General features: G+C 35.8%; 2 protein-coding genes across 16 annotated transcripts in view; one reads left to right on the top strand and one right to left on the bottom strand.

The window, feature by feature from the left end:
- Positions 1-22,822, top strand: part of LOC146992788 (uncharacterized) — a 218,762-nt gene that overhangs the window by 173,428 nt on the left and 22,512 nt on the right. For 4 of the 15 annotated variants that reach the window (XR_015039008.1, XR_015039014.1, XR_015039022.1 and 1 more), the window contains 2 exons: positions 13,294-13,410; positions 13,579-14,776. Coding sequence is in view for 1 of the 15 variants with exons in the window: in XM_085809289.1 (XP_085665415.1) it covers positions 13,294-13,407 (114 nt within the window). In the remaining 14 variants the exon portion in view is untranslated. Of the gene's footprint in view, positions 1-13,293; positions 13,411-13,578; positions 14,777-16,971; positions 21,771-22,079; positions 22,201-22,822 lie in introns of those variants that run through there. The other 11 variants (XR_015039016.1, XR_015039020.1, XR_015039013.1 and 8 more) reach the window with 7 other exon arrangements.
- Positions 15,819-22,266, bottom strand: LOC146992791 (uncharacterized). The gene is made up of 2 exons (XM_085809291.1): positions 22,061-22,266; positions 15,819-16,069 (listed from the first exon to the last, which is right to left on the bottom strand). Exons 1-2 carry the CDS (start codon positions 22,264-22,266, stop codon positions 15,901-15,903), a joined length of 375 nt encoding a protein of 124 aa, XP_085665417.1. The 3' UTR covers positions 15,819-15,900.

Genomic DNA, 22,822 nt, shown 5'->3' on the forward strand with positions numbered 1-22,822 from the left:
TCCATAGGATTTCCTTGGCAGTGTGACACATTGCCACATACTCTGCTTCTGTCGTCGATAAAGCTGTTGTGGATTGCTTCTTGCTCGACCATGAGATTGGAGCACCTGCGAGTAGCATTATATAACCACTATAAGATTTACGGTCAGTTCTGTCACCTCCCCAGTCAGCGTCTGAGTAGACTTGAAGTGGCTCACCTGTCTTCTGGAATCTCAACTTTCTGTGTCGTGTTCCCTTTAGGTATCTTAGAATGTGCTTCACACCTCTCCAATGTTCTTCCGTGTGTTTTTCATTGAACTGGCTCATATAAGTGGAAGAATAAGCCATGTCTGGGCGAGTACCACAAGTCAAATATAGAAGACTTCCTATAGCTTGTCTATAAGGGATTCCCTTGCTGTTTTCTTTGATTTCTTCCCACTGCTGTTCATCTACATTTTTATATTTTATGCTGGGGTCCAGTGGTGTGGATGCACATTTTGCTTTAGTCATTTTAAATGTTTCTAAGATTTCTGATGCATAAACGATTTGATCTAGTGTGTATGACCCATTATCTTCTTTGCATATTCGCATGGATAAGATCTGGCTTGCAGGACCTAGGTCCTTGACACTGAACCTTTTCTTAATGCCTTCCTTGAATTCATTTATCTCTGGCATGTTTCCAACTATCAAGAGGTCATCAACATAAACTCCAATTATGATGTTCTTCTCATGACAAAAGTAAATACAAGGTTCTGCATTTGACCTTTTCAATCCATACTGGATCAGGAAGTCATTCAAGCAAGTATTCCATGCACGTCCTGATTGTCGAAGACCATAGATGCTTTTCTTCAGGTGGCAGACAAGGTGTTCTTTCCCTTTCTCAATGCAGCCTTCTGGCTGTGCCATATATATGTCCTCTTCTAGGATTCCATTAAGGTATGCAGCTGTTACATCCATTTGGTGAACTTCTAGGTTTTTCTCTGCAGCTACGGCAAGCAATAATCTTACAGATTTGAGTTTGATGACTGGTGAAAAGGTGTCTTGAATGTCCACTCCAGGCATTTGCAGATAGCCTTTTGCTACCAATCTGGCTTTGAACTTTGCTCGGTTCCCAATCTCGTCTTTTTTCTTACGAAACAACCATCTGGATGGTATTACCTTAGCTCCTGGTGGTTTTGTAGTTAGTTCCCAGGTTTGAGCTTGAGTGAGGTTCTGAATTTCTTCCTCCATGGCTTTTAACCACATGTCAGCAGCGGGTGATTTCAGGACATCTTTTAGGGTTACTGGGTCCTTTTCTTCAGATTGTTGTACCTCTTGGGCATCGTACAGATAGAAGTCTTCGAAACGTTTAGGAATTTTGGTTTTTCTTTTTTCACCTCTCTCACTTCCACGGGTAGGGTTTCTGGCTGCTACTTCGATTTCAGGGTCTAGGTTATTAGCAACGTCTTGTATTTGAGCAACTGATTGGCCTTCATCTTTGTAATCTGAAGTATTTTCAAGCTGTATGTCTGGACATCTTTCGGAATTTCGGTAAATTGGATCTGTATTGGGACATTCGGTTTCATCCAAGTTATTTACATCAGGAGTTATATAATCTAGAGATGAGTCACGAGCTTCTGTTTCAGGTAGGTCCAAAGGATATTCTGATTCAAAGTCTTGAATTTTAAGGGTAGCTTCTTCTGCAGGATTGTCACACTTGCTCAGTTTTAAAGGGAAAACATTTTCTTCAAAAATGACATCTCTGCTGACGAAAAAATGTTTCTTCTTCAGATCATACAATTTGTAGCCTTTAACTCCTTTAGGATATCCCACAAAAACACATTCTGTAGCTTTAGGATCAAGCTTGCTTCCTCTTGAGTGTGAGCGAACATGGCTCCAGGCTCTGCATCCAAAAACTCTGAGGTGGTCTGTTTTGCTTCCATACCCTGACCATCGTTCCTCCGGAATATCGCCATCAATTGCCATAGATGGCCGCTTGTTGTGGAGATAGGCCGCAGTGGCCATTGCTTCAGCCCAAAACCTGTGATCTGCTCCGGACTCAATAAGCAAGCATCTCGTTGTGTTTATCAATGTTTGGTTCAGTCTTTCAGCCAGACCATTTTGTTGAGGCGTGTCAGGTACAGTTAGTTGTCTTTGGATCCCATGTGCAGCAAGGTACTTGTCAAACTTTCCACTTATATATTCCCCACCATTGTCACTTCTCAAGAATTTGATTTTTCTGTTTTGGAGATTTTCTACCATACAACGGTACTCCTCAAATTTTTCTAGTACGTCACTTTTGGTTTTCATAGGGAATGCCGTGGTATAGTGAGAAAATTCATCCGTGAAAGTCACAAAGTAATTTGAGCCTCCAAAGGAAGGGGGAGAAATTTTGCCAACAACATCTGAATGTATAACTTCTAGGATGTGTTTAGCTTTTGTACTAGCGGCTTTTGGAAATTTCTTCCTTTTCATTTTTCCTTGAATACAAACCTGGCAAGGTTCATTTGCTAATACTGTTGATTTCAGGTTTCTGTCGATGGGGACAATATTGTTTGTTGTACAAGAATGTGGATGACCAAGTCTACGATGCAGCAAGTCGGCACTTTCAGTTTTCGTAGCGTAGGCAGTTGCCATCTTTTCTTCGATTATGTATAGTCTTCCTTTTTTCTCACCAGATAAAAGAGTATCTCCATTCTTATCATTACTTTGGCTTTTCCTTCAGCAAATTCTACTTTTAAGCCTCTTTCTTCAATTCTACCAATGGATAATAGATTTCCTCCTAGTTCTGGAACATATAGGACATTTTCAATAGTGATGTTTTTTTCTCCGTCTTCTTCTCCAACAGAAAATGAAATATTTCCAATTCCAGTGACCTTTATTCTTTCTGAATTAGCAACTTCAACTTCAGATGTGTACTTCTTAAGGACTGAGAATTTTCTTTTATCAGAGGTCATGTGTTCTGTAGCTCCGCTGTCTAAAATCCACAGATTACTTTTTCTTGATTTTTCTTCATTTGCCAGAAGTGCAATGTTTGTCTTGAGGTCAACTGCAGTTTTGGCGCTGTTTTGTTTCTGATATTTGGCCTCTTCACAATTTTTAGATATGTGCCCCCACTGGCCACAGCTGAAGCATTTAGTATTTCTTCCTCTGTTAGTTTCTTCTTCATTTGGCCTTTTAGCTGCATACTTCTTCATGGGTTTTCCAAATGCAGGCTTCTTCTGGTTAGTGGCAAAACTTTTAGTGTGAAGAGCTTGTTCTTCATGATACACTTTGGCTGAACTCTCATTTCTGACTATACGTTTCTCTTCTACGAGTAGCCTTGGTTTCACAATTGTAGTTCTCAGATTTGCTTCATCTTTTTCCAAACTTAGGATAAGCGATTCATAACTTCTAGGCAGTCCCAACAGCATCACTAGGGCCACTTCTCTATCTGTGAATGCATATCCACCATTAGCTAATTTTCTATGTAAGTCCATTAATCTTGCTAGATAGGATTGGACAGACTCATTTGGCTTCATATTTATGTTAAAAAATTCTCTCATAAGCTGCAGTACGTGAAGCAAACCGAATTTTGTATGCATTTCTTTTAAACAGTTCCAGGCGTCTCTGGCTCTAATACAATCTCCGCTATCATCTAGAAATGTATCTTCAACTATGAGGAATAATAGGGTAAGAGCTTCGTCATTCTTTTTCATCTCCGCTTCATTCATTTCAATTCCATATCCGGGTTCCACTGCTTCCCAACATCTCTTCTGCACCAGCACGGCACGCGAACGTATACACCATGTGTCATAATTATCGCCGTTTAGTTTCGGCATTTTATAATCTTCAGATGTCATTTTTTAAGTAAATATATCGAGCTAAATTAACCAAAACAATTTTTATTTACTTCGTTAAAGGATGGTTATCCAGCTCACTTCAGATTCACAACGTGGTTAGGCTTCGGCGATCGGCGCGGTTAGGCTTCGGTGCGATCTTCAATCCTGGATCATAATGGCATTTCCTTTTGAGCTTTTCGTGCTGATAACGTGTTAAAAATCGAGATTAGTCGTGGGTTAAAGAAATGACATAGTCCAGGTCGAACAAATAAAAATATATTGGGAATATCAGGTTACATGGGAACAAGCAACCACAGCTATGCACACCAGACAGGGATAGAATGACAACAAAACTGTTGTTGCCAATTCTCATAAAGTAAATATTGGGACTGGCACATTTACATATATTTTTAACATGCATAACCACCTCACAACTCTCGCTCCTGTAATTTGCATGATGCTACATGCATTCTTGGTATTGCTGTTTCACTTTTGAGGAGTGTATGTCCAAAAAGCTAAAGGTGCATAAATCCAGGTATAAAGTACCTGGGGCATTTTGGCATTAAAATCAGGAAAATACCTTTTTATCTTGGCAGTTTTCAGAAATTTGGGCTTTCTTTGTGAAACTCCATGCCAGTCAGAGGTTTAAGGTAGGACTGATTCTTCACCAATAAATTTCACTTGCACCCTGGGCATTAGCTTCACTGTATACTGGTTTGGATTCAAAAGTCACCCAAAGTGAATGGACTGGCTTATATTGTGTCCACAACAACTTACCTTCTTCTCCTATTTATATTATTTGCTGTGTGTCTGTTCAATATGAAAAGAATAAGATTGAGAACTTTAAAAAAGTTTGTCAGTCTCAAAATGATGCCCCAGGGGGTGTTGATTGTACTGAGAGAGATCTGTACTTTGACAGTCATAGCGCCGTAGGTATAAAATACCCAAGCCTACTTACTATCCAAAAGGGCAGTGTATGCTCTCCCAGAGGGTAGTAGCATTAGCCGTCCAAGTGAGTAGCAGGACAACCAGTCTTCTGTTACTCATTTCATAGGCTAAATATCCTGCATTGGTAGAGAAATTCTAATTACTCTAGTGGTTCGGTTTGAAAGGTGTTACAAATTTTGATCTGTCGTCCCTGGGAAAGGGGTGCCCATAATAGAGAGTGCCAAACCACAAGTTAGCATCCTCAGTTGCATTTATTTGCCAAAGTGGCTTATCATATTTTATTTAATCCCAGACTGGAAAATCTTTTGAGCTAATATAAGAAAGGAATAAAATTTATGTAAAAATTTTTTTATATTTAGTAATATAGTGCATGCTATTCAAAGAATGTTTAAGAAAAATATGAAATAATATATTAAGCATAAAGTATTATAATAAAACACATGTCTGATGGTTGTACAAGCTCATAAATGGTAATATCTAATTTCTGTTCTTGCAAGAGAAATATACTACTATTCTATAAACAAACACCATTTATTTTCTTTTCCTCATTTAAGAATAATTTAACTTTTTAAAATTCATACTTATTGTGAACCTAGTAGCAGCCAAGTGCTAAGATCACTAAACACTAATTTCAGCTGGGGCTATATCCTGGCGAATGTGCTAGCTGCATGGGAATTTTCACTGTGTTTCCTGTGCATATTGTGAATATGAAACAGTTCCCTTTACAAATTTTCCACAAAAGCATCCTTCTCCACTAAGGTAAATAGTCTTTGTGTTCTTTAGCTTAATCACTTGGCCTAGTGAATCATTATGGAACATGTAATTTTTGGATCCTAGTGACACAAGTTATTAATTATGTAAGTATCCCCAGCTATTAGAATGTTTTGCTGCATAATAATTTTCTTTGAACTATCCCCAGAATGCACTAGAAGAAAACGAGAAAAGAATAGCTGCACATGGTTACTGAAAGTAGAGAGGTGTTTTTTTATTAACAAAAAAAAAAAAAAAACTTTGATAGTCGTCAACGGGCTTAAGTAACATTACAAATTTACAGCTGAGAGATATTGCATGTATTTGGGAAAAAAGAATTACTTAATTTTGCACCTATTGAAGGATCTCGGCAGTTTTTGATGAATCTTCAACTGCTTAATTAGTAAGCTCGCTGAATCTCAGCGGTATTTTAGAACGCGGTTAGGTTAGTTTAAGATCTCAGAGCCTCGTGGATAGTGTTCACGCTATTTTATTCATCCAGTCATTATTGTTCAGTTTTACGTTCTGTTTCAGTTAAACCGCCGGCTCGGCGTAGTCTGTGAGCGTCAAGTGGACGCAGCTATTATTTTAATAGTTGAATAAAAAGGGCTTTAAACCCTTCTTACGTGTCTGTGTAAATTTACGCTTAGTAGCAGTCACTACCACAGTTGCTGACAAGTTGGGGCCACACGATACTGCAAAGCATTAGTTAAGTTTTATTTCTTGGTATTCTTGAGTTCAAGCCAAAGTGGAGGCTTTTATGTACGTCCTGAGAAAGGGTCATCTGTGAACTTTATTTTCAGCAATAAAGAGTAATTAATCCTTCTTGAGTTTCTGTTCTTTGAGCTAAAGCGATTAATCGCTTATCAGTTCTCAAGGTTCCACACGCTTAGCTGTAAATTCTAGATTAGAACATTACAATGGTATGACATACCAGCGTGTTAAGTACGCCAACGACATTTTGAGACACCCTGTATATCTGAAAAAATTCCAATTCAAACATTTGATTTTTAAGAGAGCTCAAAATTCTACATCACGAGAAGCAGCATGAGACAATGCAACAGCGTATGTAAAGCAAACAAAACAGAGTTTTAGGTTTCTAAGTGTGCGATGGCGATATAATAAAAACAACAGATCATTGAAATTATGTGAAATAGCTGGTATTGTCTCATATGCGATCAGAAAGGGGAGAATGATGCTAATCAACGAAGGGGAAAATGAATATGTGTACCAGAGGTTAAAAGAGAAGATATTTTTTTTTAAAGAAAGTTGTTTTTAAGCCTCTGAATATCACTATATCTGGAAAGAAATGAAAAATTTTTTACCTGATATTTTTCGTCTTAATTTCGCAGTCCGTGCATTCAAACTCTTCAAAGAAATTGTGCGTATTTGGTTTGAATAAAGATTTCTCTGATGAAATTAACCTAATGCTTCCACAGCATTGCAGTCGTTCGTATAATATGGCTTCACGAGATTGCTTTCGCAAAATCTTATTTTTCCTTCCGTTAAATACGCAGCCAAACAGAAGTCGAGTGTATATGCGCTTTGTTTGAATCCTGTTGTTTTTAATACAGTATTGGAGCTCAATTTGATGAACACAAAACTGAGTGGATTGCTTGGGTTTATGTGATTACGACAAAGCCTCGAGGGCCATCTGCTAAAGGGAAGGGATGCTTTTGTGGAAGACGTTGCAATGGAAATTGGCTCGTAGACACGTTACACATGGGGAAAACCCCGAATACGCCCATGCAGCTGGTTCCTTCGCGGGATTTGAACCTCGATTCGAACTACCAATGTTCAGAGACTTTACCACTCGGCCACTGGTGGATGCGAAAGCTAGTAAAATTTATCTGTGAAGTTAATAATTATATTAAAAGCAATATACATCAAACTATTTTTGTACTTTATACCAACATCGATATTTGATTTCTCTGGAAGTGATTATCATAGAGAAGAGTCTATCCACGGTTTGCCATCCTAGACTATTTAGTGGCAAACGCAGGGCAGGGGCCGGGAATTCGAAGTGGTCTGCAAAATTTAGGGGCGACGAAACTTTTAGAACTTAGAGAAAAAGAGATGAAGGAATTTAGAAAAGCCTAGCTCCGGTCCTGACATAGGCTGATTATTGCAGGAGGGGGAATGTGGCTACGAATCCCGTGCTCGAACGCTGTTTGCCTAAGGGTAGGGGAGGCCTTTGTTGAGGACGTTTTGTTGAGGACTGGCTCGTATACGCCTTACACATTGGGAAAACCCACGAAAGCGCCCATGCAATCAGCTGTTCGCGGTATTGGAACCTCGGACTGAACTACCAGTGTTCAGCGAACCTACCACTCGGCCGCTGGCGCGTGAATCCCGCGTAAGACGTGTCCTGTATTGTGTGCACCTTTGCTACTTCCTAGCGTGCTTAATATCGAGCTGTCTGTGCTGTTCACCGTAGGCATCATTCTCTTAGATGAGACGACTAATTGAATCACAGATGGATTTGACTGTTGAATAGTCCTTTTGCATTATGTTATATAATAGTGAAGGAAAAGATTTAAGCAAAATTACGAATAGTATACAAATATATGTAGCCCAAAATAAAGATTTAAAGTTCTTTTTAGTCTGAATTCTTTTTCACAGACAAGAGGTAAATAATGTTTGAAACGCAGGAGATATTTCTTGTGTGAAGCGAAGAAAACTTATAAGTTTTGTTTTAGCAACTGTAGAAATGCGTATTTGTAGATTCATTCGATGAAGTCTCAGAAAAAGAAGTGAAATTCATTAATTCGTTTTTGGAAACATTTTTCATTTCATGAAATAAATCAATCATTTATGGAAGAAAATTAATACTCAATACCTTCTATGAATCAACATCGCTTTTTGTTATAAGAATATGTAATAAAACAATAATGGCGAGGCTGAGTTATCTGAGTGTTTATGAATTTAACAGTAAATACACAGTAATATTTAGAATAAAAAAGTTGGGATTCTAAACCTGTAACAAAATAACTATAAGGAGAATGATAAGTGTAATGAGTTTGTCCTGATTTCTGAATACTCGGCTCTCTTTTAGTTAACAACATTTTCAGTTCTCTGCGATTAATTAGTTATCTGCAGCCAGTTTCATATCTGGTTTTCAGAATTGTTACTGCATTAAACCGCTTTGCAGTTAATAAGGCAAAAATACTTCGGGAAATTTCTATACAATATTCATTAATAGAGTCATAGTTACTTCTGCCATTTACCCAGGCTCAGATGAATTTCTTTACTTTGAAACAGAATATTCCGTTAACTAAAATAAAGTCCAGGAACTGCTTTTGTAGCCTAAGGTTTTGGTATTTAAATGTAAAGATAAATTTCAACTAGTCATATGCTCTTAAGTTTGGAGATGGCTTGAAAATTCCGTAGAAAAATGGATTCTAAAGTCCAGGCTAAATTCATTCTTAAAGTATCTGGAAATTATTATTTCTTAACGTCCAATTCCAAAGCTTCCAAATAGTGGCAATATTAGAGATTCATCTTTGTCATTTTTTTATACAGTTTTTAAATTTATAAATTATCTTATCTCAAGTTTGCTATAAAACTTTTCCAGAAACACAGAAATTAAATTTTTCGTTTTTATTAGATTCAGGTCAACACCTTGGAGCTGATAACTTGATTTATAAAACTTATTAAACAAATCTATCGAATAAACTACATATGTTTTCGGTTTTATCAAGTCTGCTGTTAAAGCAAAATCTTTTTCTTCCAAAAAGTCTGAAACTTAATTGTAAAATGTGAGAAAACGAATAAAGCAGATTTTCTGAAAGAACAAACTCACTTTTAAAAACTCACTTATAAATTATCTTATCTCAAGTTTGCTATAAAACTTTTCCAGAAACACAGAAATTAAATTTTTCATTTTTATTAGATTCAGGTCAACACCTTGGAGCTGATAACTGATTTATAAAACTTTTTAAACAAATCTATCGAATAAACTACATATGTTTTAGGTTTTATCAAGTCTGCTGTTAAAGCAGAATCTTTTTCTTCCAAAAAGTCTGAAACTTAATTGTAAAATGTGAGAAAACGAATAAAGCAGATTTTCTGAAAGAACAAACTCACTTTTTTATGAAGAATGAAGCAAGTGATATCTTCATCAGTTTCAATACAGATTTCTTGAAACAACTTATCATTTCAAAGAATTACCTCTTATTTAAAATTAAGCTTAAAAGGAGCCTTGGTTGGGTGCAGAGATTGAAAAAATTTCTATCAATTTCAAAAGTGATCTGACATAGGTCTCTAAGAAAAGCCAAAAATGTTCTTGAAAAGACACGTATTTAACTCTAGAACCGCGGATTGGATCATTTTTGACCCAAAAGCAATTTTGTTTCCGATTTTGTTAAAAAGTTCTAACGGAATTGAAAAAAAATTTCTTGACTTTTCCTATTTTTATACCAATAACAATGTGTGAAAATATGATACGTTAAATACTTATAGATGTAATGTGTGGGGCCCATGTAAGAGTTTTGTTGATGATTACTGCAAGATAAGGGGCGTGCTTGGGCCAGGGAATAGAGGTGCCTTTAAAAATGAGATTTTTCTTGAATTTGCTTTTTCTCGTGAACATAATGGCCAGTGTTTTATCCACGTTGACTTGAATTTCCCATTTTATAAGCCAGTTCTCTAATGTATGGATGTAGTTTTTTACTCGTTGAATGACTGGATCTACGCATGCACTTTGTGCTAGCATCGCAGTGTCGTCTGAATACATAGCTAATGTTGTGCCGTGTGTGGTTGGTATGTCATTCACGTAAATAATAAAAAGCGTGGGTCCAAGTAAGGACCCTTGTGGAACATCAGCCTGGATAGCATGGAGTTTGTGCCAGAAGCGCGAACGTCGAAGTACCTACCGGTTATGTAGGAATTAATAATGTTGATGACGTAGCCTGGGAAGCCCAGGGCGGGTAATTTGTAGGTGAGAGCATCCAGCAAATCTCTGTCAAAAGCCTTAGCAATGTCTAGAAATAAGCGTATTCAAGGATTGTTTTGCCTCTGATGTATTTTGTTTTGGACTATTGAATGGAATGTGATGCAATACTACTGTAGCCAATGCGGTAGTCTAATGGGGCACACCTGGTTCTTTATGACTACACAACTGGTTTTTCGCATTGCCTTGCTGATAGTTTGAGTGTCTGTTTGATATTTGCCACCTTGTTTACCCCCAGAGATAAAATTGATCTTAGATGAAAATGGCTGGAAGAAATATACGTAAATTAACAGTTAGCGAGGCCCTCGAATATATGCGAGAATTATGAGAAAATGAATCCAAAAACGATAATGATAAAAAATCAGCAATGATGAATATGAACCTCCAGGTAAGGAAAATATTTCCTCGGATGAAGATACCGTATCTAATTTTCCTGTACAATGTACTAGCAGAAAAAACACTTCTGGAAGAAAGAACAATGTGTAAATAAACGTAAAAAGTTATCAGATTCAAATTCAGGTGAAGTGAACTCTGGAACTTTTGTTAAAAATGATGGAACGTGTTGGGAAATCATCACTTCTGGAAGCAATTAGTTCATGGAGGCTACTTATAGATGAGGCTATGCTTCGTCATATCAAAAATTGTGCACAGGAAGAAGCTCACTGGTAACTGGGAAAAAATGAATATTCAACAGCTTTGACGAACTAGATGCTTTTATATCAATTGTGTATGCTCGAGGTATATACGGTGCAAATAATATAGATCTTGATAATCTATGATCTGTTGTTTGGGGTCCACCTTTTTTCCGCGATACTATGGCGAGAGATAGACTCAGAGAACTTTTGAAATTTCTGCAATTCGACAAAAAAATTACACGATCTGAACACCTTCAAACAGATAAATTCTGTTTCATTTCTGAAGTTTGGAAGAAATTTATTGAAAATTCGATAACTTGCTATACATCAGGAGCATGTATATATATATATTAAAGAACAGCTGTTTTCTTGTAATGCCTGATGTTATTTCACGCAATATATGCCAAGTAAACCAAATAAATTTGGTATCGAGTTCTCGCTTGCCGCTGATGTTAAAAGTAAATACGTGCTCAATGGTTTTCCATATTTGGATAAAGATGAGGAACGTCCTTAAAACCTAACTTTGTCTGAATACGTCGTTTTGCGTTTGATAGAACCTTTCAAAAATAAATTAAGAAATATCATTACGGATAATTTTTTCACTATACTAAATCTGTCTCAAATGTTAAAAATGAAGATCACTAGTTTAACTGGAACGATGAAACAAAATGGGAAAGAAGTACCTGAATTTGTGAAAAAAGTAATAATGCCATTGTACAATACATTGTTATTGGAGCATAATGATATAATTTTGACAGTTTATCAGGGAAAAACCAGCAAAAATGTCTTATTGAGCTTGACAATAATCACCTAAAAAGGCTTCCAGAAACAATATAATTTTATAACTCAACAAAATTTGGTGTCGACGTTGCCCACCAAATGGCTCGGAAATATTCTGTGAAGGCAGGATCAAGGAGGTGGCCAGTTCATGAAACCCCTGTACCTAACCAGAAAGTGTTGATGTTCATTCTCCACTTCCAAAGTCACAATTAGTTCTTGAATTTACTCAATGGTCATCCTGTATGTGGGTGAAGAGATGGCTCTGATGAGGCTACACAGAGGAAGAGCCCCGAAACCCCTGTTAAACATGCCATACGCCCAGCTGAAAGCCGTATCCATCTTGTGTGCACAGATAAGAATTTGGAATATATACAGAATTCTCTCAAAGACAGCCATTATCATTTCCAGTGGATGTTTATCTTCTTTAGAAGTGGTTATCATGAGAAGATTTCAGGCCACAGTTTGCCACTCTAGACGGTTGAGTAATAAAAGCAGGCCAGGGCTGGCGCCAAAAGCTGTGCTACCTGTAAAGTTGCACCAGACGGTAGAATTTACAGGTGTCAAACCTTTTACAATTTTTGGAAGAAACCGGGTGCCAGAATTTAGAATTTGCAGAGCTTGCACCGGGCAGCAAAAAGCCTAGAACCGACTCTGATGCATTCTTATTGCTTCCCAGGGGCCGGGGGAGGAAGGCATGTTCTAACCAAACAAAACGCTAGACCAAGGCAACAAACGGATCATGTTGCGGTTACAGGTATCAGTTGCAAATAATATGCTCCCAGAAAATTAAGCAGAGGGATGGTTTGAATTCTGCCATATAAACACTTTTAAACTGTGTACCAATTATTAGCACCTCCCAGTATCACTTGGGAGTTTCATTCAGCCTCTTATGGGCCTAAAGTAGCATACAATGCCTATTGATCGGAGGGGTAATCGTTGATTATGTCAATGAATTATTTCTCTTTTAGTGCATTATCTGGTTGAAATATGTAGAAAGTGACATGACATTCAAACTGCCTCCTTTTTTCCTTCTTGAACACCTTGATAACTGAGGTCATTTCATATTCCTGCCAAAAATGGTGAATAGGAGTTGAAGATGATGGAAATCATTTTTCATTGCCGATAGGAACATCTGGGAAGAGTAGTCTAGTAGAGAAAGAGAGAAGGCTGTGAGTGTTTTTTAATCCTGCATTCATTATTAAGATATAAGATTAAAAATACATTTTTCCATATCTTCCCATTATTTGAATGCATCGTGATTTCCTAGAACAGATGTAGGAAACTTATTTTTCTCTCAGTAGTTCGAGAACCACTTATGGTTTGTTTTCAAATGCTGGCAATAAAATGATGTTGTATTATTTTTCGAAGTTCATTTTCTGTCTTATGAATTTTTCTGCTTTGTATTAAGAATTCAAAATTAGGATGTAACCTGTTTTAAAACATCTCTTTTAGTGCTGCATTAGTGGTAGTTTTTTATTTCTTTATCCGATGAGGGCTTCTTTCCATGCCTCTAGCTTTTCACCTTTAGAAATCCCAAGAAAGTGCCTGGAGATTATGTTGGCATGATGGGTGAGTGTTTTAATGCTGTTCCCCATTTTCTAGTGATTCCCCCCCCAAAAAAGGGGGGGAAAGATTTTTCCAAATTACTAATTTACATAGGAATACAAGTGTTATTAATAAATTGAAATTGATTATTTCAAATTATTTGCTAGCTATTTATTCATTTTATTTTTTTAGAACTGAATCCCTTTTTTCTGTTGGATGACTGAAATTGAGAGGCCCATCTAACAATCCGGCAAGTACGGTGAATAATACGAAGGTGAAGAAATATAAGTTTTTATAGTCAATTTATTCATTCCATTTGCAAATAATTCTTTAAATAATTTCAATATCAACCTAATATTGCATTGCTTGTTCTAATTGAAATGATGTTAAGAATAGTGTGAGATGCGTGAACTTCGCGATAATGAGTGAAAACTGATAGTCCGTTAATGTAATCAAAATAATAATAATAATTTATTTGTCCAAATCAATTAACTTCTATTTATCGACAGTTGACATCATTTGATGTATGGCAACTGTAATTAATTATTTCAGTAATTATACAGGGTGTCCCGTAAAAGTTGTGACAGACACCTGGGGGAAGGTGGAACTCATCATAAGGATTAAGAATTACATAGGATCCCATGCCCGTCATTGGCAGGGGTAAGTGGTAGCGGATCTAGAAGATGGGAAAGGAAACAAGAGTTTTCTTTCACATGTTCTACCACTTACCCCTGTTACAAGAGTTTGAAACATTTATTGGGCATGAATACAAATGGTGTACAACAGCTTGAATGTTACAACAGATGCTCGAAGTTTGCACCATCAGATGCCAAACATGCCTGACACCGATGGACCATTGATTGCCAGACATGTTCAAACACACTGAGAGTTTCTTTGATGGTAGCAGCTCCATTGATGCGGTGGTGATTTTGTCCAAATAGCTGTGAACATCCAGTCCAAATTGAGCAGACGCCCCATCATGTTGGAACGATGTGTTGCGCCTCACATTTCCTGGAACATCGTCAAGGAAGCCGGGAGAATCAGGTTATTTGTGGCATTCAACCTGGATGGTAAAAGAAACAGCTCAAATACGCAGACGCCGAGTAAACTTGCCCGTACTTTAACTTGGAAGTCCTGCCACACACCGTAGGTGTTTTCTTGAGCTTGCAAATGCTGATCGTGATAATTAAGTACGCCATCCCTGTTGAATGTGGCCTCATCCGTAAACAACACATAAGCTGGGAAAGCAACATCACTGGGACTTTCTTCCAGAAACCACTGTGCGGGAGACACACGTTCTGGATAGTCATCAGGGAGCGGTAACTGATACCTTTGGAGAAAAAAGGACTAAGTAAAAAAAAAGGAGAAAAAAGGACGTGGTAGGACTAAGCATTCAAGACATGCTGGACACTGGCACGAGACATTCTTAATTGAGAGGCAGTGGCACGTATGTTGGTCTTTGAATTACTCTCCACCATGACCAACACACTTTCTTGCCTAATGAACGAGCGAGTCGATTGTGGCCTGTCCTAACTTGTCCTGCCACTTCTTAATGACCCGTAGTCATGCAAATTTTGATGCAGATGTGCACACAAACTATGGTGTGGATGATGGCTGTCCGGGAAGTGTTCTTAAAAATTTTAAGTTGAATATTTAGTTATAAAAGATGTAATAAAATTTAGTGATTATTTGAAGTTAATGTATTTGTCATCATGTAAACAAATAAAATACACGAGGAAAGAGTTAAAATCAAGAAATACATAGTTTAGAAATTCATGAATGTAATAAAATTTGATAGGTTTTAACTTGAAATAAATCATAAACATTATTAAAATAAGCATTGTACTAAAACTGTGCTGATAATTGTAGCAATGTGTATAAAATTTAAGACATGGTCTTTTGGTAAGTTGGAAAATATTTTACTGTACAGGAATTTTATAATTTGTATTTATTTTTCCTGAATTTCTTATTTCCCATAACAAATATGCAGTTATTTTTAATTGCTAATTAGTATTTATGTAAAAGTGCACAGAGCATTTTGTAGTTCACAAGCAGTTAAAGTACGATTGATTGTCCACAAATGAACTTCGCCTCTGCCTCTTGCATTGTCTTGACTCCATACTGGCCTGAATTCAGAAGTCTAAAATGAGCAAATTTGTTTACATGATGTCTACAGATCTTGCCTTCTTCTCCTGCTCATACTTTTTGGTGTGTGTGTACATTTGGAGAAAGTTAGTATTCAGGATTTGATATAACTTTTTTTGCCCATCCCAGATAAGAAAATCTTTTCATCCTAAGATTAATGTACTACTAATATAAGAAAAGGAGTAAACTGTTGTAAACCTTTTTATGTTTAGAAATGTAGAGGCTACTATTCAAAGAATTTCAAAAAATTTTATATATAACTTCAGCAAAAATGTTTATAATAAAATTTGTTCAAAAAATATTACATATAACTTTAGCCAAAAATGCATCTTTGATTATTATAAAATTTCTTAAATGATAAAATCAAGTTTAATTTTCTTGTTCTTCAATATTATCATCAGAGTCCCTGAAAAAGCTCTCATCATCGTTAAACCAATCATTGCCCTGCTCTGCAGCATACTGAATGTCAACTTCCTCCACCTCTCGAGACTGATGACGGATGTATAAGGTGGTTAAAGGAGGTGGTGTGTAAAAAAATCTGAAAGAAAAGTTCAATTATAAGTTTTAAGTAAACATATTTATACCTACAGAGAGAACGTTTATAGTTTAAATAACACTATTAAGATTTATTAGTTCACTGTAAGGAAAGATTTTGAATGGGAAATGAAATAATACTTTACAGAGCATAAAAACACCATACACAAAAATTCGTTTGAAAGAGTATTGCCTAAGACAAACTTGACGGGCACAGAGAGATAAAAATTCATCTATGCATGTGCACCAAAACCGAGAATATCAAGGAGCCTGTCACAGCACTATGCTTAATTATTTAAATCCTTAATTTAACATAAAGCTTTTAATTCTTATTCTATTTTGTGTTAAAAATATCTTTAAGTTGCCAGTGCCATTTGAAAACAGCAGAAGTTAATAAAAAGTCACACGCAATTTACGATTGAGTGGAAACTTAATTTTGATTGGAATATTTTATTTTAAAATTATTATTCAGAGTACTCAAGAAATCAAAATAATGTATTTCGGTGTAAAATTTTCTTAAGCAATGCAGATTCTCTTGTCATATTTTAGGAATTGATGTCTGCCCAAAATATCCAGAAATCGAGCTTCATCAAAACTATTGATATTTAACATAATAATAGTGCTTGCCACAAAATGGATAATCTAAAATAAATAAATAAATAAATAAAATTAAAAAAAAAAAATAACGCTGCTCCTGGCGAGCACAAAATAACATCTTCTAAAAGGAGCCGTTCCAAATTTGTACCTACCTTGAAACCTAAATCCTATCCTGAAACAGTTAACAACATTAACCTCAATAAAAATTTCATAAAATACTTTTGCATCATGTGGGAGCTCAAAAACATCTTTAGAGGCACTAAATTATCCTACTTAACATTTCTTATTGTAACAACTTTCTACTTTCAGGGCTGATGCCCAGTCGGGATAGTGGTTAGTGATGCTGACTAGCATACCGAAAGAGCCAGGTTCAAATTCCTGAGAAGGCTTGGATGTTTGTAACTGTATAGTGTCTGCACAGCATGGGGGCACTCCAGATATGTACAGAGACAAAAGTCACTCGAGAATTTGGTGTCTGGACAAGGTATGGGAGATCCTTGGTCCCATCCCCCTTGGTATGCTCGCAATCAAAATTGGGGGAAGAACTGAGTAAAGTCATACTGTTACCTGTATGGTGCTTAAGGTTCTTGCCAATGACAAGTGCAATCTTGTATTCTTTTGCAGATGAATTTCATGGGCTTGTTCTGTTGTTACTGTCAGACAAGTGAGGTAACTCACAACACACTTTCCGCTCTGAAATCCCGAAATAGTAAATGCACTTTGATTCCTAATCTTTTAAAAACTGATTTTATTTCGGAATAATATTTAAATCTATGCCTTAGTTTGATTTTTTCCCCTCACACTCCTGTAGTCCATAGATAAAAACTGGATTTATTACCGTGTTACCCTAAAATCAAGCAGTCAAGGACATGGTTAGTGTTTGGAATTATGACCACTAAGATTTACTGCAGGCTGTAAACTTCTTACTACTCTCCATGATATTTTAATATTTTTATCAGTAATAATAAAAATTGCATTTATTTATGGAAATATATAGCGCAGAAATTTTTAATTAAAGCATAATTTAAAATTGAAATTACATTAGAAATATTAAAATAATGGTAACTTTTCATAAAATTTTTAAGTATCAAAATGAATAATTATGAAATGAAAAACATCTCTGTAAACTCAAAAGGTCTTATGTAAAGCATACTGCAAAACAAAAATATAAAAACAGCAAAAAATAATTCTCAAATTTAAGATTTATGCATTGTAATTTAGTAGCATTTAAAACTCACTGACTGACAAGGCTGTATGTATACATATACAGTTTAAAATATTTTTTGTGATGTCTGTAAAAACATATATATATATATATATATATATATATATGCATCTTGAAATACACTCCCCAAAAGTGAAATTGCAACACCAAGAAAGAATGCTCATAGTATTATGCAAATTGCACGTTTGAGAGTTACGAGATTGATATGCAAATGAATAAAAAAACAGACACATAGAATCATTATAAATCAATTTGTTCAGTATCTAATATGTCCACCTAGGGCAGCGATACAGGCTGCAGTCTGGCGAGGCATGCTTTCAATGAGTTCATTGATGGTTGCCTGAGGTAGCCTTTGCCAAGCCACATCCACTGCTGTAAGCATATCATCCAGGGTTTGCGGCCTTGGTCCTTCATTAATATCATGCTCAATGACATCCCACAGGTATTCGATGGGATTCAGATCTGGAGAGGCTGCCGGCCAGGGTAGGATGTGAAATCAGGTCAGGCTGTTATGAGTATGTCATGCAACATGCAGCTTGGTATTGTCTTGTTGGAATACTGTGTTGGGTGCACACTGCAACCAGGCATAACAACAGGCTCCACAACTTGCATGACACAGCGGTCCGCTGTCAAACTGCCATTAATGTGTACCAGTTGCATTTTGTGATCAAACATTATGCCTCCCCAAACCATAATGATGGGCGTTACGGTTGGCAAAATTGGCTGTTTCGTAGCGTTCTCTGGGTCGCCACTATGTCCATTGATGGCCGTCATTCCTGACAGACAGAAACGAGATTCATCCGTGAACAAAATCCTATGCCATTCAAAGGTCGATGCACTATGAAGCTGACACCACACAATGCATCTAGTCTTGTGCTCAGCAGTCAGTGGAACCCCTGTGGCTGGTAGCCATGAATGTAAGTGTACTTAATCCTGACGCACAACTTCGATGATCCAAAATTTGCACACCCACAACACGTCATACTATATCCCATACTTATGCTAATTTCCACGTTTTCCTGGCTTCCATTTTGTAGTTGTTATTGCTGCTATGGTCATCCATGTAGCAATTGTTCGACAATGTATGCAGAGAGAATAATTGCATATAAAACTTTGTATTTAGTAATCAATTGCATGGAGTTGAAAGAATGTTTCCAAAACTGTAAAAAATATTTTAAGTATAAAAGATTATGACAAAATATATCTTTGATCACTGTAGGCATTCATAGCTGGTAAAACCTAATTTATGTTTTTGCAACAGTAACGCATTTTGTAAGCAGGCTCTATTTTTAAGAAACGATAGCACACTGAACAAATACTAATTTAGAAGTCAAACAACAAAAATCATCGTTATATTTTCAAAATTTAAACAAGACTAGTTTCAATGGCTTTACCGAACCTCCATCCTGAGTTGAAAAACCGCAAATGAACGAGATAGGATATAATGATTAGATAAGGTTAAGACAGCCTGGACAAGAATAAGCAAGTGGCGCCATCTGTTGATGAAACCAGAACTAAAACATAATTTCTTTAAAGGCTGAAGTCAAAGATGGATTGGAATTAGGATGGTTAACTAGAACAGAAAGATTTTTTTGAATGTGAAATGTCTCTAGAAAATCCAGTTCTCCAATGGAAGATGTTTTTTGAATAATTTTGGCAGCAGAAAAATTGAGAGTGAAATTTTCGGAAACAACAATGTTGAGCAACAGAAGACTTGTGTTTCCTTTTTTCTAACATATGCCTCATGTTCCTTGACGCGAAATTTTAAGGCTTTCTTAGTTTGGCCAATGTAAATTAAACCACACTGGCAAGGAATCCTATAAATACCCCAAGAATTCATATCCGGAATGGGGTCCTTGAGTATGGAACTCGAAATTTTATTGATGGGAGAATGAACGACCTGAAAGTTAAATTTCTGCAAAATATGTGCAATTTTATAGCTAGTTAATGGAAAGAAGGGAATGACGGCAAAATTTTTATAATCTCCTAAAGCAAGAGTGTGCCTTTTAGTGTGTTGAGATGAGAATTTTTGAACTGCTTGATTAATAATGTTGGGTGAAAAGCTCCTGTCAAGAGCTATTGCTTTTAAATAATTTAGTTCTTCATTAAGGGATAGTTTGAAGGAGCAAACTTGAAGAGCACGGAAAACATAGGAATAAAATGAAGCTAACTTTTGTTTATTCAGATGACATGATTTAAAGTGTGGTGGAAGGCAAACTGATGAAGGTTTACGGTAAACCGTAGTACTGAAGTTGGATGTGTTACGTGTGACCAGAATACATGTTATTATTGTTGTTTTGCAACAGCATGCATTCAGTGATAACTCATTTCCCACATCTACTGTTTGTACAAGAACTAAAAAAAAAGATCTATAAATGTTTTCATCGTCTACAGTTTTACTTATTTGCAGATGGTGCTGGAACACCTCCAACAGTAATTTTTGTTTTATGTTCCCGCACTCAGCATTCTGCCTGCATTTTCTGACAGTACAGCAAAGTCTATTTTACTTGCAGGCCCTCTACAGATTCATTTGAAAAGCCATAAAATTGTGTCACCACTATTTTTGTGAATTTGTTGCCATTTCATAAATTTTTATTAACATCCCCACTTTCATTTTCGTTGCCCCTAGGCACGGCTGAAAACTGAACTTCATTAGTCAGTTTCACCAGCCAACGCCTTTTATTTATTTATTTTTTTTTTTTTTTGGCATAATAAAAACTAGTTATTTAAAAAAGAACATAAACAATGGATAAAACCACAGAAACTTTGTATGATCAGACTCTGATTGAATGCCTGGTATCGCTAAACAGCAACATAGAATTTTATGTAGTCAGAGAGTTAATCATGTACAAAATTATGATTTCCCCATTTCTTTCTATTTCTGTCACACATGTTTAATATTGAAATAATTTTTAAAAGAATAAAAGTCATGCCAGTTTAAAATATATTACAGATATAATGTAAAAGTGTGCTAATAGCTACATTTTTATAAAAATAACACCTCTTACAACATTCATGTCTGTAACTTACAGCTACACACTATGAAAACATGTGAAAGTGTATTAGCTACATAATGTTTCCAGCTTGGAGCAATATTGCTGCCAGTGAAATGCAATCTAGGTTTATATTCACAATAGCAAAACCATGCTGGGTAAAGTTAAAAAATACCATAACATAAATATTTTCTTCATTTAAAGGTTTCACACATAGAAGGCCATTTCTGTAACCAATAGATGCATGGAATAAAGTCACTATAAAAACTTGTTTTATGTAACATCTATGTACTTAATGGTTTGGGGACATCTGGTTTATTTTTTAATTATATCTGTAACTTCAAGTAGGAGCATCTTTGAGATTCCATAAAACATTATTGATTTGGTGCTTTCTATTATAGTGTTTTGTGCAATATTTTGCGCTAGGTAAAATAAATATGCAAAAATATTGTAAAGAAAACAAATTAGAGAAAAATCTCTTGATTTTATCCAAATAATTGTGTCATTCAGAAAATTACTGCTAAACATCTTTGCATTTATTAGTATTGAAGACTTAATTATTAATAAACGTAAAATAAAGTTTTTACAAATTGAAGTTACTTAAAATAGTAAATATGTTAAATTAATGCAATGCAGGTTCTGGAAGATTGTGAATATAAATCAAATTTTTACAGAATTTTATAATTTAGTTCAATGTATGGTTGAATGAAGTGCAAAAAAGATATGTTTAAAATAGATTTGATTCATCATATTTGCTGTCAGATATTGGTGATCTTTTCACAGCCGCGAATGTGTTCCGTCTAAAAATATATATACAAATTTGCATTAGCAGCATATTTAAATAAGTCTGTATGCAATTTAAAGAAATAAAGTGTTGTAACGGTTTGGTAGCAGATGTTTCTTTATTTTATTCTAGGTATGAAATGTTCAAAATTATCAAAACAGAAGTGGTTTAATGCAGAAATTCTATTTTAAATCTTGCTAAAATCGTCTAAAGATCCTGGTTTATAAAGATTTCCAGTTCATTCAGCTAAATAGTTAAATTATTCCATAAACCTGGAGCTCATACATAAAATATTTAAATGGTATAGTATTACAGTAATCTGCTGTGTTTTGATTATTTCAGATTTAATGTTTCTATTATTAAAATGTTAGCAAAGTGTGTAATAAAAGAACTTACATTCTGTTGATGATTCTAGAAATACAATTGTAGATCCTAGATGGGATTTCTAGGAAGAAATTCCGATTTTCCAGGATGAGGTACAGCATGCAGAGAAGAAGGAGGAAAAAATAATCTATAGCAAGTTTTATATGAGCCACAGCTAATTGAATATGAACCACGGCTAAATCAAAATTTACCACAGCGAGCTCCCAAATAATACTCATTTTTTTAAAAAAATAGTACTGATGGCACCTATAGTATAATAAAAAAGAGGAATCTATAATCTGAGTTATTTCCGTTAAAGGGAAATAAGGTTAAAACATGTATGAGGCTTGAAAGTTACCAGTTCAAACAATGCAATCTAGAAAGAGGAACGGGAAGCACATGAGGCTTTCGAACAGCGTGTGTAATTATCGGTTTCTCAATGGTGCGATGGTGATACAGAGAAAATAATAGAAGACTAAAATTAAATGAAACGATGTTTAACTACAAAGCTCAAGATAATTTCTTTATTGCAGATACATTTTGCAGTTATCTAATATGTCCATCGTATTTATCCAGGTCATACTACGCTCAACGGCAAAGAGAGATAAAAGCTTCAAAATACATGCATATAACGTTTTAAGGAGATCGGAAATCATCATTCGTTAAGTGGTGTTCCACCCGAAGGCCTTTACCACTACGTGTTTATCATTGCCCTAAGGACCTGTAAAAGTTCGTTAAATTTCATAAAAATGGAAAAATCCTGTGCACTTATAATAAAAGTGCCGGGTGTCTTCA

This window comes from Stegodyphus dumicola, chromosome X2 (assembly GCF_044657685.1).
Source record: "Stegodyphus dumicola isolate Sdum_Otavi_A_Nest chromosome X2, ASM4465768v1".
Classification (NCBI taxonomy): Eukaryota; Metazoa; Arthropoda; class Arachnida; order Araneae; family Eresidae; genus Stegodyphus; species Stegodyphus dumicola.

What these genes read in the sequence shown, in the direction of transcription:
- LOC146992791 (XM_085809291.1), bottom strand. Translation starts at nt 22,266, where the DNA reads ATGAGTATTATTTGGGAGCTCGCTGTGGTAAATTTTGATTTAGCCGTG. An exon ending in TCTAGAATCATCAACAGAAT is followed by an intron (nt 16,070 to 22,060) that starts GTAAGTTCTTTT and finishes CTTTTCTTTCAG; the next exon opens with ATTTTTTTACACACCACCTC.